This window comes from Malassezia globosa, assembly GCF_000181695.2.
Source record: "Malassezia globosa CBS 7966 chromosome Unknown mgl_sf_4.1, whole genome shotgun sequence".
NCBI lineage: Eukaryota > Fungi > Basidiomycota > Malasseziomycetes > Malasseziales > Malasseziaceae > Malassezia > Malassezia globosa.
Window position 1 is genome coordinate 279,001 of NW_001849869.1, and position 14,045 is coordinate 293,045.

At 52.9% G+C, this 14,045-nt stretch overlaps 10 protein-coding genes across 10 annotated transcripts; 6 read left to right on the top strand and 4 right to left on the bottom strand.

Annotated features, from left to right (window-relative positions):
• Positions 1 to 853: 853 nt before the first annotated feature.
• Positions 854 to 2,947, top strand: MGL_1883 (uncharacterized protein; the record flags this gene model as incomplete). Its single annotated transcript, XM_001730832.1, has 1 exon — positions 854 to 2,947. One exon carries the CDS (start codon positions 854 to 856, stop codon positions 2,945 to 2,947), a length of 2,094 nt encoding a protein of 697 aa, XP_001730884.1.
• Positions 2,948 to 3,071: 124 nt separating this feature from the next.
• On the bottom strand, positions 3,072 to 3,745 carry MGL_1884 (uncharacterized protein; the record flags this gene model as incomplete). Its single annotated transcript, XM_001730833.1, has 2 exons — positions 3,072 to 3,585; positions 3,630 to 3,745. 2 exons carry the CDS (start codon positions 3,743 to 3,745, stop codon positions 3,072 to 3,074), a joined length of 630 nt encoding a protein of 209 aa, XP_001730885.1.
• Positions 3,746 to 4,288: 543 nt separating this feature from the next.
• On the bottom strand, positions 4,289 to 4,572 carry MGL_1885 (uncharacterized protein; the record flags this gene model as incomplete). The annotated part of the gene is made up of 2 exons (XM_001730834.1): positions 4,289 to 4,360; positions 4,405 to 4,572. The coding sequence occupies 2 exons, from the start codon at positions 4,570 to 4,572 to the stop codon at positions 4,289 to 4,291; spliced, it is 240 nt and encodes a 79-aa protein (XP_001730886.1).
• A 201-nt stretch (positions 4,573 to 4,773) lies between these two features.
• MGL_1886 (uncharacterized protein) lies at positions 4,774 to 5,194 on the top strand (the record flags this gene model as incomplete). The annotated part of the gene is made up of 2 exons (XM_001730835.1): positions 4,774 to 4,931; positions 4,981 to 5,194. The coding sequence occupies 2 exons, from the start codon at positions 4,774 to 4,776 to the stop codon at positions 5,192 to 5,194; spliced, it is 372 nt and encodes a 123-aa protein (XP_001730887.1).
• A 186-nt stretch (positions 5,195 to 5,380) lies between these two features.
• Positions 5,381 to 6,448, bottom strand: MGL_1887 (uncharacterized protein; the record flags this gene model as incomplete). The annotated part of the gene is made up of 1 exon (XM_001730836.1): positions 5,381 to 6,448. The coding sequence occupies one exon, from the start codon at positions 6,446 to 6,448 to the stop codon at positions 5,381 to 5,383; it is 1,068 nt and encodes a 355-aa protein (XP_001730888.1).
• A 759-nt stretch (positions 6,449 to 7,207) lies between these two features.
• MGL_1888 (uncharacterized protein) lies at positions 7,208 to 8,309 on the top strand (the record flags this gene model as incomplete). Its single annotated transcript, XM_001730837.1, has 3 exons — positions 7,208 to 7,540; positions 7,603 to 8,013; positions 8,262 to 8,309. 3 exons carry the CDS (start codon positions 7,208 to 7,210, stop codon positions 8,307 to 8,309), a joined length of 792 nt encoding a protein of 263 aa, XP_001730889.1.
• Positions 8,310 to 8,926: 617 nt separating this feature from the next.
• On the top strand, positions 8,927 to 10,876 carry MGL_1889 (uncharacterized protein; the record flags this gene model as incomplete). The annotated part of the gene is made up of 1 exon (XM_001730838.1): positions 8,927 to 10,876. One exon carries the CDS (start codon positions 8,927 to 8,929, stop codon positions 10,874 to 10,876), a length of 1,950 nt encoding a protein of 649 aa, XP_001730890.1.
• Positions 10,877 to 11,011: 135 nt separating this feature from the next.
• MGL_1890 (uncharacterized protein) lies at positions 11,012 to 11,598 on the top strand (the record flags this gene model as incomplete). The annotated part of the gene is made up of 3 exons (XM_001730839.1): positions 11,012 to 11,031; positions 11,066 to 11,403; positions 11,546 to 11,598. The coding sequence occupies 3 exons, from the start codon at positions 11,012 to 11,014 to the stop codon at positions 11,596 to 11,598; spliced, it is 411 nt and encodes a 136-aa protein (XP_001730891.1).
• A 758-nt stretch (positions 11,599 to 12,356) lies between these two features.
• MGL_1891 (uncharacterized protein) lies at positions 12,357 to 13,274 on the top strand (the record flags this gene model as incomplete). The annotated part of the gene is made up of 1 exon (XM_001730840.1): positions 12,357 to 13,274. One exon carries the CDS (start codon positions 12,357 to 12,359, stop codon positions 13,272 to 13,274), a length of 918 nt encoding a protein of 305 aa, XP_001730892.1.
• Positions 13,275 to 13,444: 170 nt separating this feature from the next.
• MGL_1892 (uncharacterized protein) lies at positions 13,445 to 13,618 on the bottom strand (the record flags this gene model as incomplete). Its single annotated transcript, XM_001730841.1, has 2 exons — positions 13,445 to 13,556; positions 13,596 to 13,618. 2 exons carry the CDS (start codon positions 13,616 to 13,618, stop codon positions 13,445 to 13,447), a joined length of 135 nt encoding a protein of 44 aa, XP_001730893.1.
• Positions 13,619 to 14,045: the final 427 nt, after the last annotated feature.

Below are 14,045 nucleotides of genomic sequence, written 5' to 3' on the forward strand. Positions count from 1 at the left end.
ACACACACACACACACACGTACGCACGTACGCACCCGCTCACTTACTACTACTGCTGTGGCTGCTGCTCTGGCTGTTACTACTTTTTTCGTGGAATTCTGCGACGCCCGACAGCAATCCCACAAGACACAGTGTCCAAGTCGTGGGGAACAATGACGCGCAGACAGTGGCGTGCGTATGAGCGATTGTGATAGGTGGAAGTGGACGCGTGTGTGCGTGTGCGTTTTGTCTGTGTGAGTGTGTGTGTGTGGACGGATAGTGTGTGGATTCAGTGTCGGCCGAGATAGAAAGAGGGTGTGGCCTGCTGGCTCAGCAGCCGCCGTGCGAACCCAAGACATGGGTGAGGGAGGAAAAAGGGTGGGGGTGGGGGAAGCCTTATCCTGGAGGACGACGCGTGTCGTAAGTAATCGTCTGTGTGTGTGTGTGTGGATTCGCATCGGAGATTCCCCCTTCGTTGACGGTGTGTGGAAAGCTGCATTCTCTGTGGACTGCACGTTGTGGCCTTCCGCTGCTACTCAAGTTTGGTGAACGCGTGGACTTGAAGAGCTTCGTATGTTGCGACGGAATGCCGTGGAGGCGTTCCGTGCGCCCGTACTATGGCGGCGCATGCTGTCGTCAGAGGGAGCAGGGAATGTAATCAAAGATGTTCGCTCACTGCGCTCTGGTCTCACGGCGCGTGATCTGGATCAGGTCTGGGAGGCATGGACCAGCCTTCGAGCGCAACAGGCTTTGGATCAACTCCGGCGCCATGACTATGCAGATCTCTTGGCTCTTGTACGGGCGAATTTATCGACATTTTCGCACGAAAGTTGCCGGCAGGAGGCGTGGAAGAATCGGTGCCCTTGCGTGGGGGCATGAACGCTGCTGAGCGGATGGACATGCTCGGTGTGCAGGGCTGGATGAAGGTCGAGATGCTGTGTGGGAATCCGGTCGGTGCGATCCAGCTGTTCCACGCGTACGTAGCTGCGCGACGTCGCGCTCGTGCACAGACAGAATCGATGCAAGAACCTCACCTTCTCGATGCTGGGCAAAGGCGCGAGCCAGTGCGCGATATGATCGAGGTGCTGATCCTCGCATATGCGACGGAACAGGATCTGCATGGCCTGGTGCATACGATGCAGTCGTTCGATGTTGGCACACATACCGAACTGTTCTTCGATCTCGCGCACAGCCAGCGCCAGTTCACCAAACTTCCCTGGCTGCGTGGGAATGCCGCCTTCAAACTGCCTGCGGACGTGTGTGAACGAGCTCTTGACTGGGTGTCGCATGCCGAGCTAGCACGAGGCCTTTTGGATGGATCCGGTGGCCATGCTGGTCCGAATCGCATAGCACGCTTGTTGGGCAGTCTATTGGCGCGTGGCGATGTGCCGAGTGCGTGGCGCCTGTATCAGACGGCCATGCGTGCTGGGGTCTTGCAGCCCACATCGCCGGCGGCTTGGCTCGCGCAAGAGCAGCTCGCGCCGCAGGAACGTGAGCGGCGCCTGCTGCCAGCTTGGACAGACAGTGCCTGGGTGGTGTGCCTGAGCGGATTCCTCGCTGCTGATCGACGCGACCTAGCTGCGCAGGTATGGGAGGATCTCGCCGCTGTACAGCCGCTCGTGGCAGCGACCGGTGCAGAATGGCCCCCTGTCGCTGTTTGGAACGCTGTGCTGGATGGATTTTCGCGCTGTGGCGATATGGCATCCGTGCAAGCAACGTGGCATGTGCTTCAAGGACACTTGCCTGTTGAGCGCATGCCGTTATCACACCGAGCGAAGGGTTTGCGTGCGCCTCCAGATGGGCCTGACCTCGTGTGCTACACGACGATGATGTCAGCGCTGTTTCGTGCGCGGCAAGTCGACATGGCCATGACTCTGCACAACGAGCTGCAGGCGAAGCAGGCGCGGCAGGAACTGAGGATCCCCATCGAGACATACAATGCCGTGTTGCATGGCTTGTGCGTGTCGCGGCGCACCGAAGAGGCCTACGCTCTCCTGCGCTCGATGGGCCGGAATGGCGTACCAGCACCGACCATCACGACCATCAACGTCGTGCTCCGTGCACAGGCGCGGCAAAAGAACCTGCCGGCTATGGCCGCGACGCTGCGGCAGATCCTGCCCTTGGGACTCCGGCCTGATGTCATTACATTCACGACCGTGCTGGACACCCTGCTTCGCGTCGCCACACAGCCCGCGGCAGCCGAACAGGCTGTTGACCAGGTGATGCAGATCATGCAGTCGATGCATGTGCAGCCGAACTCGATCACGTTCACCGCCATGATCAAGGCTTGCTTGCATACGAAAGGCGACTTGCACCAGCCACGCCTGCCTGTAGCCCTGCAGCTGATGCACACCATGTGCACCAATGTCAAGCTGGCTCCGACGCCCGTCACGATGGAAATCATGACGGAGGGCCTGCTTCAGAACGAGCGCTTCGTCGAAACGATGCTGATGGAGTATCCGCTGCCCTCGACGTTCCAACGCGCTCCTGTCATGTGGCCTGATGAACAACACGAGATGCCCCTGCATGCAACGCGCTTGGCGCTGGTGCTATGGCAGCTGATGATGGACTGGTCTATGACACCAACGAACGACACCTACCTCTTGCTTGTGCGCACTCTTCTCAAGGATGGGACGAACCATGTCCTATTCCGCCGTGGTGTGCTGATTGCCGATGCGCTGTTGTACGCGCAAGGCTCTCTCTCTGCCTTGGTCAATGCGCCTACGAATCTGTACGTCATCCTGCCTTCGACGCCGCCTGCCTCTGCTAGCTGGTCTGCCGTGCTTCGGGCTTTGATCCGGTCGCGTCCCAGCGACTTGAGTCGGCGTGTTTTGCACGGCGTCCTCCTGCACTTTGCCCAATCGCCTCATGGCGAACAGGCACTGATAGGTCTCCAAGCGGCCAATCCTGCAGCGCATCTCACAGCTCTTGTAGAACAGGCCCGGCACAAGCTGGGGCGCTGTTCATAGATACCCTTTTCTTTCCCTCGAACGACACATTGACTACTTGGCAGCCGTATTGCCGTACCTGCGGTGCACCAAGTCTGGGAACGCCTAGGCTAAAAGACCTGATGCCACTGTCCTCCCTTCTATGCTACACGTCGGTCAGCACACTCTTCTTGCACCAAATGTGCGGGTGTCCTTCTTCCATGTACGAATCTCCCTGTACTTGGAAGCCCAAAGACTCGTAGAACGGCTGCACTTCGATCTGCGAGCTCAGCTGGAAAACGATACCCAGCCGATGCACCTCCGCCGGGACAGAGGCATGCTGCCGGACAGCTTGAACCACCCAAGCCTGAGCGCCTTCCACAAGCAAACGACCACATCCTTGTCCGCGTGAGTCCTTGCTTACGGCGATACGCCCAAGCTTGGCTCCCGAATACCAGCACGTATCATCCTGCACTGACGTCGTCTGGTGCTGCATAAACGCCGCTTGCATGTCTGCATGGGAGCGTCCACGCCCAGGAATGTCGACCGATGTCAGACTCTCTGCGGTGTCGTACGTCGCATGACTCGTTGGCACGGGCCACGACAGAATACGCAGCACGCCAACAACTTTTTCATCACATGCACGGATCAAGACCATCGGCACCGCCGTACGGTCGAGCCTGCACCAAGTTAGCGTCTCCCACGTTCATGCTGAATCACGCACGAATCAATATCACGTTCGTAGCCTTGCTCATCTTGGAACACGTTGATTCGCAGCTCATACGCAGCGAGTAGCAGCTCATCAGAGTCGGCCACAGCTACTCGAAAGCCATTTTGCATCATATGCGAATTCCAGTGGAGTCAAGCGCTACGAAGTCACACATCAGATGCGGTCTCTGTATATAGAGAGATGTGGCGAGCGAACATGGCAGACTCATTCGTGCCAGCTGCACGTAAGAACCCCCATCCCACCCCCATCCCAGTCCAGTTCAACCCACACACCCAAGTGTGGGCGCGCTTCCTTATCACGTAGGCTACGAGAGCTGCATACAGTCCGTATCATTGACATGGTATGAATCCGATCGGTGCATGAAAAGCAATGCATGCACGTCAGGTAACAGAATACGCCATCTTGATGGTGCATGTGTGTGTACGCGCGGACACACGGCCGGCTTATTGGCCGCCGAACTTTGCCTGGCAGCAACTCAGAGCTGTCTTCCTCGCATGAACCCCCTACGTCACACAATGCGGACCCTGCCATATTTGGAACGAGCCGTGATTCATTCCAGCACCATGCGGCGACGGTGAATCCGAGCCTGACCGCGGCCGCTCCGTTACAGCCGTCGGTGCACATCCGCACAACAGGTATAAACAGACAAGCACTTATACATGCTTGGAGAAACGTGCAAGATGGTAATTAATGGTCGGCTTGGCTTGTTTACGAGGCCCTTGGTGCTGAATGTATAAGCTCCAACACACACGACAAAACGTCAACGTACCGCTGTGGCCATGCATTCGCGCAGAGTTTTCGTGACACCCACACACTCAGACTGCGAGCGTAGATCCTGTGTACTGGCCCAGCATGCTAGGACAGATGCAAACTCCGCTGCACAGGGCGCCTTACTCGCAAGCTTCTTGGGCCGGACCTTGAGCTTCTCAAATTTCATCGTAGTTTCCGTCCATGGGTGCATGTGACGTTCAGAGGCCCTCCTGGACAAATAGGGCCCACGTGGCATTACCGTCGCCCCCTCCATCTTTCGACGACAGAGATTGGGTCAGCCGGGCCTTTTCCTCCCTCGTCGCTGCCAACTTTGCCGCCGACTTAGCAACATGGTACGTCCTACTCTCAAGCACGCACAGATGTGCACATGCATGCGCGTAAAGTTGTGCGTGTGTCCTTGCGCTCTGTTCGCGCACTAAGCAGTCTTGCTCACACGTCGCAGTCTGAGAAGAAGCAGGGCACACACACGCCGCTCACTCAGGCACAGCTTGCTGCGCTTGCCAGCCGCAACTCGAGCGTCATGCGGTATGTCTCTATTCGTTGCCTATAAGTATTTGACTGACACGATATGTAGCCGCAAAGCGGCCGTCCAAGCTGCCAATAAGCCACACAGCGCTCGTGAGGCCGGCGCTGGCGGCAGCACGAATACCATGCTGCGTCTCAACACCGAAGACAACAAGGGTCTGAACGTGGACCCAGTCATTGTGCTCGTCCTCTCGGTTGCCTTTGTCCTTAGTGTCGTCCTCCTGCATATTCTCGGCAAGGTGGCGCGCTTCTTTACGAAGTAGATCGTGTTGAATGAAACGAACGTAAAGAGCTTCTAGATTATGTTGCCAAGAGTGAATGGTTCCAAAGCACCGTGGGTCGCTCATGAACCCCTTGGTTCTGGCCTACCTCAGCTGCGTGATCCAAAGAGAGTGTCTTCGCCGGCTTCTGACTACCTGCTATGCGGATTGCGTTGCAAAGTGTTCCATTCACTCACTAATGAATGTGTGCTCTTCAAAGAGCGAGCCCTGTAGCTCCAAGGATGTACTGCTAGCTCCAATGGCATTCTTCACTGCCTCTGGAATCTCCAGCTTCAGTTGCGTCGCATTGAGTGTTTGGTAAATGTATGGCTTCGTTCCAGCCACATAGTTCACAATCTTGCGCACCATGAAGGGAATTTCAGCTAGCACATCGACCTTTTCAATCAGACCCTGCATCGCCGTTGGCGCGCCCAGGTTGACGTCCATCGTTGCGTGCACTCTAACATCTGCAGAAGGCCGATCAACACCAACGAGGGCAGGGCCATCTAGCACGAACGTCATCTTTTGTGGCACAGAGTATCCCGTCAGTTCATCCTTGGCGCAAGCCTCGTGCTGAATGTGGGTGGCAGGAGTGTGCGAGGACGACGGCTCTTGCTCCGAGCCGCGCACAGCGAGCCTTGTGGCACCGACAACAGCCACAAGCTGACCGCCACACACAATCGAGCCAATCGTGACTGTCTGCGGCTTTCGCGTTGCTCCTGCCTCGGTGCCTGCTTTGCCGTAATCAGACGTTGTCGTAAACTCCATCATAATAGCGCTCGTACCGCCCATCTCCTTACTTTGGAAATTGCCAAAGTTCCAGCGAGACGCCACCAAGTTCGGTCGCATACCCTGAATCGCCTGGACAAACATGCCCTGACCCGTGGCTTCGATGGCACGACCATTGATGATGATCAAGCCCGACGTGGTGGCAAACGGCCAGAATCGATGCACAACATACCCTTCAGGCACGCTTTCGTTCTCGCCAAAGTAGCTGAACCCGGCCCTCTCATCTTGACCAAGCTTCCAACCTTTCGCCTGCGAAGGCCGAGTCATCGAGTAGATGACCTGCACCTGATCATCGAGCTTTGCCGATACGTCGTACACCTGTGAGCCATCTGGCTGGCCCTTAAAGTTTACGTTAAAGCTGTTGGACTTGCACGAGCTTTTGTTGTTCGGAAGCACCTGAAACCCGTCTACATTCTTGGACTTCCACACATTCTCACCCGTTTTGGGGTGGTAGTACCGGAACGTCATTTGCACCTGCGGCTGAAACAGACCGACTGGCGAGTAGATGATCTGATTCAACACAAAACCGCCATCTTCCAATTGGATATACCAAGTGGACGTCTCAGTCGACAAGCCTGATGGACATGTCCAGTTGAGATCTGTTGGTGCCAATTCGCCGAACAGTTGGTCCTGTTCATACCGATCCGTAACAGGGAAAAAATTCGTCTTCGTTACGTCCCTTGCATTCTGCGATCCTCCATTCTCTGCAGATGCACTTGAAGATCCGGTCCTGATTTCATGTCAGCTCCAACATCATTCTGTCTGAATCTCTTCCTTGTCAACAACATACAGCCAACTGCCCCAACCCGACATGGTCGTCGAAAAAGATATCCGTGCATGCTGCGTATCCCATGGCGACGTCACACGTGCGAAGTTTCAAGATTCGGCCGGAGCTACGCGTCGTGCCCACAGACCCTGGGCAACGCGGGCATCAACATTCGACTTCACCAATCAGTAGGGCGCCCTGCGAGAACCGCACCGCAAGATTTGGCTGTTCTCCACCTGGGCTTTTAGAACTTGTAGGCCGCTGGATGCACGTGGCATAACCAACACTTGTTCCTGGTCAATTGCACACTCTGGTGCAGTAAAGCTCTTACTGCATGTGAATGGACGATGCGCTTGCGTGGAAGTGTGGTGAACGTATCATTGCTGACGAGGCTTGCCCAGACAGCCTCAGGCGTAGGGTCACCATGTTATCTGCAATTTTCGCCCAACACACTTCGTATGATGTCGCCTGCTGGTCGTGACGGTGTGCAAGTTTGGACGACGCTCGATGTGAATACCGTATTTACGAACTACAAAATCGAATCTCACAACAACAACGAAATCACCGTCGAAGTATCGGCGGAAAGCCTTGCGCGTGTGCTCCGTTCGGCAGTAGGAGCCCTAGAAGTGATGCTGCGGTTGGGGAAGCGCGACCGCGAACCATTGCTCAGCTGGAGCATAGCGATGACCAGTCAGAACGGTACGCGTCTGGACGTCGTCCAAGAACTGGTCGTGCGTATTCTCCGAGCGTCAGAATTGGCCCTTATCGTTGAGCCAATGTGTCCCACACCTGATGTACGTGGTAGCTCCATCCTTGATGACCGACTCGCTTCTTACGACGCTTGCTTACACATCAGGTGTATATTGTCATGCCGCCGTTGTCGGAAATGCATGCAATGAGTGAACTAATGCGCACACTGTCCTCATACGTGTCTCTGTCAGCAAACCAGCAAGGCACTTTAAAGTTGTCCCTATCGGACCAACACGTGGAAGGTAGTGCGTGTTGGTTCCAGCTTGAGCATCCCCAGGTACATACTCAAGCAAATGACAACCATGCTTCAAATACATCGCCTGACGCATTTCATGAGGTGCACATCAGTATGAAAGCGATGCAAAATGTTTTTAGCTGTGCATCTATGGCGAAATCGACTGTTGCTTGCATATGTGCAGGCTACTGTGTTGTGTTTTACGTATATATATCAGGGGCATCTCAGCATCGTTCAATCCACCAGACCAATGGACCGCAGCAAGTCCGCGGTGTTGTAAACGTACGTACGCATATGCTCCCCTTCCCTCCACGCTTACAGAACTCCCTTTGACCGTGGACGTGATTGCTGACCGATCTGCCCCGATCTCTGCCCTCTTGTTTACTGTTTTGAGGCTTTATCTGTTTTTTTTTTTTTCTTCATCGATGTTAGTTTGTTGTCGCAGGCTTAGATATAGATGGGACCTGAGTACGTCATATTGGCAATTCGAAATCGTCCCGGTTGGTTGTATTTGTAATTTTTTTCTCAAGTTCAAGTTCAAATTCCACCAACCTGAAGCTGTGTCCCTTTTGAGATAGGGCGTTTAGTCCGGTTTCACCCTAATCACGGCCCTACCGTGTTTTGCTTGATTACACAGCCTGGGACGAAAATGTGTCTCAGGTGCGGCGCCCCCATTTGATAGCCCGCCTAAAACAGTCATTCACGTGGACGTGACCTTGAGATCAAGGAGTAGTATGTACCTTTCTCAGCTAGGCTTGACGCGATAAGTGGAGGACCTACGCCACATCCCTTACGCGCCATAGTAGTTACGGCCGAACAATTCCACCTAGCCTTCCATCCTACTCCTTATTGTTGTCCCATCACTATTTCCCTACGCACTCATCCCGATCAGGTTGATCATTTCTTCTCACACTGTACATAAAGCCGCAGAAATTGTGCGCGCTGAACGTACAACTCGGTGGCTGCAGCTTACTTTTTGTTAGGAGTCTGCTTACCCGCTCCTTCATACCTGTACGGTTTTTAGCTTGGTTTTCTTTTGTGGTTTTTTTTTCTTTTCTTTGGTTTGGTCTGGAGCTTAGGGTCTTGGACACCTTTTTAGTGCAGTTTCGTTTGTCAGAGCATGAGTACTAGTTTTTCTCACACACACTCAGCTTATGCACAACCCCTATGTTCACCGCCTGAAACGTTCCCTACCATGGATACCCCTGATGCTCACGCCTCCGCGTCGCTTTTCGACAGAGACAATAATTCAGTCGTCAAACCTGCCACGATCCCGTCAGGTAGTACAACGACTCCGCCTGCATGGAGCTCCTCCTCATGGATGCATGCGAATCGATCAAATACGTACCCAGTCGTGTCAAACGAGCCGCAATTGATCTACAATCCTGCACTCAATAATGGTCCCCTGAAAATTACCTCACGGTTACAGAACAATGACTTGGCTCTGAATGTCGATCCATATGGCAAGTCAAGTGGTCCAAGATCATCACCGACGATCAATGCGCCTCCTGCTCAATGGGAATGGGGTGGTTGGTCGCATATGCCTGGACGCATGCCTGAAACTATGAATGAAACAAGTGTGTATGCGCGCAGTTCATCAAGCGTGCCCTCTGCTTGGACACAGCACTATCGCGCGATGCCGCCGCCACCCAATAGTAGTATGGAGGTGGCCCCCTCCGTGGCCCTACGCCCGTCTGTTCCTATGGCTTCGTCGTATGCTATTCCCACTCGCAAAGACGTGCTTGCGAACGAGCGCCCTCCTCAAGAAATTTCCACACTTTTTCTTGCTGGTTTTCCTGAAGATATAACTGATCGTGAATTCTCCAACATGTTCTTGTTTGCCAAGGGATTTGAAGCTTCTATGCTCAAATACCCCAATACAAACGCCGTGCAGCAACTAAAACCTGACGAAGTTGAGGCTCGTCGCGCCGCTGACAAGCGCGTCAGCGGTCCCACTGGATTGGGCGCCGAAAAAGAAGGGGCAGGGCGTGATGCATCAGACCCACAGCCATCGCCCAAAAGCAAACAAATTATTGGTTTTGCTAAGTTCAGCTGTCGCGAAGAAGCGCTACAGGCGCGTGACGTACTGAATGGATTTCGTATCGATTCGGAACGTGGCTGTATTCTCAAAGCCGAGCTCGCGAAGAAAAACCTACACACGAAACGCAGTGCTTCGTATGTTGTGAATAAACACACGCATCCTTCACAGCCGAACCGATCTACAGCCCTGCGTGACACGCATTCCATGCTCACGGAAGCGCCTTTGTCTGCACCCATCCTTGTTTCATCGCAGTCTCGGAATGTGATGCCGCCCTCGTTTACGACTCCACAAGAAGTCCTGATTGGCGATCCACGTACGAACAGTGTAGCGTGGAGCGATCCATTGGATTATCAGGCATCCAACAGCATGCTCGGATCCTTGCATCATGATGCACCTTCGCATGTGGCTACTACTGCACCTATCAATGAAATGGTCGCACGTCTAGAGACATTTTCCAAGAATATCCCTACGTATGCGAGTTCGGGAACATCGAGTCTTGCAAGTCGAAGTGAGAGCCCATCATTGGCCCATCCTCGCATGGGCGCCATGGATGCGAGTACGCGTTCGGGGACGGAGCCTCTACCAAGCCCGCTCGATTTCAGACGTTCTCCGAGCCAAGCACTTGGACCAAGTCCAAATGAAGCGGTGGAGCAGCTCCAATCTTTGTCTTTGTCGGGCGATACCTCTGGCTTTAGCACGAAGAATGAAATGAACCCTCTCTTCACGATGTCTCAGTCGTCCGACATGATAAGCCCCCCCACCCAGTACCCCATTTCCTCGGCTGCCATGCCTCACAGTGCCACGAGCCGTTCGTCCGTGAGCCCTGCCAACAGTTCTATTCAAAGTTCTACTACGGGCGTCAATGCTTATGCTGCTCATGCTGCTCAACCAGCCCAAGGCCCGTCTCCCAACTCTCATGCCCTGAAGCAGGATCCTCAAGAAAGTGTCGTGTCATGTGATCCAAAGGATTCCTCCACTTCTTCTTCGTCTCAGGTGGATGCAAGTCAGACCTCAACCACCACCAATATGAACAAAACCAACTCCGGTGCGGGTGGCCTACATGTGTCGACGGAGGCGGCCAGTCCTCGCGAGCAACACGAGTAAGTTGTCTTCTGACAGCAACACGATACCTTTGGTGACACGATCTATCCCTGCTCGGTGAGCTCTAACAAGCACAGAAAGGACGAAAATTTCGTCAACCACGCGGGCAGCAATTACGGTGCAACAGGACTGGATGATATGGCAGATCTAGAAGAGCTGTACGTTGGCAGCTATCGGAATTTTAACGTCTAGATCTTATATGGATGGCTACCGCGGCGGGTATGAACAAGGGCAACAAGTTGGCTTGATTGAGGGACGGTTGTTTGGCGGCGAGAAGGGGTTTGAACTATGGACCGAGCTTGGCTACTATAAAGGTGTCATTTCTGTGTTCAAGCACATCCTGGAAAGTCAGTTGAGCACAAAGCTGCATGAAGTCCATGAACTTGAAAGTGTTGATCTCAAAGCAAAAAAGCAATGGCAGCAACTGGCATCGCTAGAAGCACTTTGGAACCAAATTCCTCAACAGAATGATTCAAACAATGCTGCAGCCAACGAAATTTGCCACAATGATGAGGATGTATTTGACTTGGGTAAGCTATTGGAGCGTGTACGAGCTCGTTACAGACTCATTTGCAAGACCTTGGGGTTTTCACCTCAACAAGCTTCACGGTGCTTCCCCCAGAATCCCGATTCCACGCAATCGCAAGAACAACCCCAACTATTACGGCCCAGTCAATCTAATTTCGTCCGTATTGCAGGACAGCTGGTTGATCCAAATCAATTGAATTATTAGGCTTGATATCTCACGAGTATTCCCCGGTATCAAATTTGCACAGAATCCTCTTGCGACATGACAATGACGTATTCTTTTTTCTTTAAGACGGAATTTTTTTCTCGTTGATCCTCTTTCATAATTATATATACATAACATTGATCTGACCTGTTTTCAAAGGTTTTGTGTTTCTTATGTGTTGTTGTCGATTCACTGTGTTTTAGCGAAAAGGGCCATGTGAAACTTTCTTGTGACTTGCTCTTGGACCAAATTTTTATTGAGAAGACGCTGGATGGATGGGTGAAATACACTAAATCTGCACTTTATTCGCGCATCATGTAGCAATGAATGAGGGAAATACCATCCAACAGTCTCAAGCTCTGGCACATCATTTTCCAGAGCAACGATTTCTGGCCAAGACACGCGCAACATTTCTCATGTGTCAAAACTTGGAGGCTCCACTTTCGTACGCGACGTGTACCAAGCGGAACGACTGAATTGTGGACTCGCAACTGACGCGGTGTTTGCACTAGGCGGTTCAATTTGCCATTGCACGGTGCCCTACAGACTTTAATGCGGAGGGACGAAGAGCCTCGTTCCTCCATGAATGTATACGACACCCGACGAAAGACCGGGCATAAACACGCACTTCATGCTAAGGACCATCACCATCATGCACACGGCAGTAGCATGAGCTGGATGCAAATTATGCAGCATGGCGAACTAGTTACGCACTTGGCGCTATATGCACTTTGTATTAATATATGTCTGATGCTCGTAAACTGGGCCGCCGCCGCATGGCTGCAGAGCTTCTCGTTGTTGGCTGAGGCAAGCCACGCTTTGTCTGACACGTTGACTGACATACTGACACTCGTGTGTCTGTACAAGGCACGGCAGAAGCCTACAACCAAATACCCATTGGGCTATGCAAAAATGGAGCCACTAGGCTCGTTCTTCTCTAGTGCGATGCTTCTTTTGACATCGGTAGGCATCGGTGCACAAGCCCTTGTCCACCTCGCGACATGGCTGATACCATCGCATGCATGGATCGGACAACTACTTTCATGGACCAGGATTTACCACGATGACATGCATCACCATAATCACCAACATCAATCTACCTCGATTATATACGCCGTCATTTCGATCGTGCTCTCAATACTTGTGAAGGAGGCTGTGTTTCGCATGCTGAAGAATGCGGCACAGAGTGCTCGTAGCTCAGTTCTTGAGGCTAGCGCATTGCATCAACGCATGGAGAGTTTAGCTTCAGCTATGTCGCTCGTTACCATTGCAGCTACATGGCTTGGGTATGCATGGCTCGATCCTATTGGGGGCATGATTCGTGCAGTGTATAACGGCAAAGATGCCTGGGCACTCCTCGTTGAATCTGTGGATCGCTTGTGCGACTGCAGTGCGGGTGATGAATGGACCCGCAGGATCGAACATGCATTAGAGCAAGCAGCCCACTGCGCTGTAAACACATCAGATATGCCCGCGTTCACATGGAGCGAGCTTCTCGTTGTGACCAATGGTTCGGCACTCACAGTGTACGTGACATTGACCCTGCCACCACAGATCACCCTTCAAAAGGCACTCGCCGCCGAATCATTCGTCCGCGAGTACATCGGCACACATCACAATGAGGTACGTATCTTTTTAAGATTACACACACGTGTTGGCACCAAATGAGTGCTTGAAGAATGGCACTCACACGCCCACCATATGTGCAGGTTACCAATCTACGAACAAAGTTAGATATTCGCGACAAGATGGAATAACAGCCATGAACAAAGTAGCAAGTAATAGAATGGATGAATACAAGAGTGGACATGTAGTAGCTCCATCGCATTTACACGTCCTTACTTGGGGATCCCGTCTGGATAGCCGGAGTTGGGCGATGGCTTGTAACGCCATTCACTGCCAGACTCGTCAAGGCGTTTCTCAGCCTCAGGAGCTGCCCATTTCCGCACACTAAATTGCATGAGTCATGCTCATATACGCCAAACTTACCTGTTGTCAGGTTTGAAGTACATCGCAGCAGCAAACAGAGCTGCTCCACCGTACATGCCCCAGTACCATGGGAGTTCCCATGCATCCTTCACACGCTTTTGACCAGGTGCTGGCGGCTGAATCGGTTAGTCTAACTGGTAATCATCACTATCGCAGGTATGCACACAGAAGAGTGCACGAATAGAGATCTGAATCATACCTTTTCGCCGAACAGGTAACCTGATACGGGTCAGCACACTGCCGCTATTGTAGATGCTCACGTACCAGAAGGCTCGTTGTAACTGGGTCCATGGCCAGACGCATAGCGACGCTGAGCAGGCAACATACTGCGAGAAGCTACCCGCTGTGCAGCTGCGCGTGAGATCGATGTGCTAGCACGGCCAAGCATGACAGATGCAGGACAAATAAAGAGACTGTGATTGCGACAGCGAAAGAACCAAAATATTCACA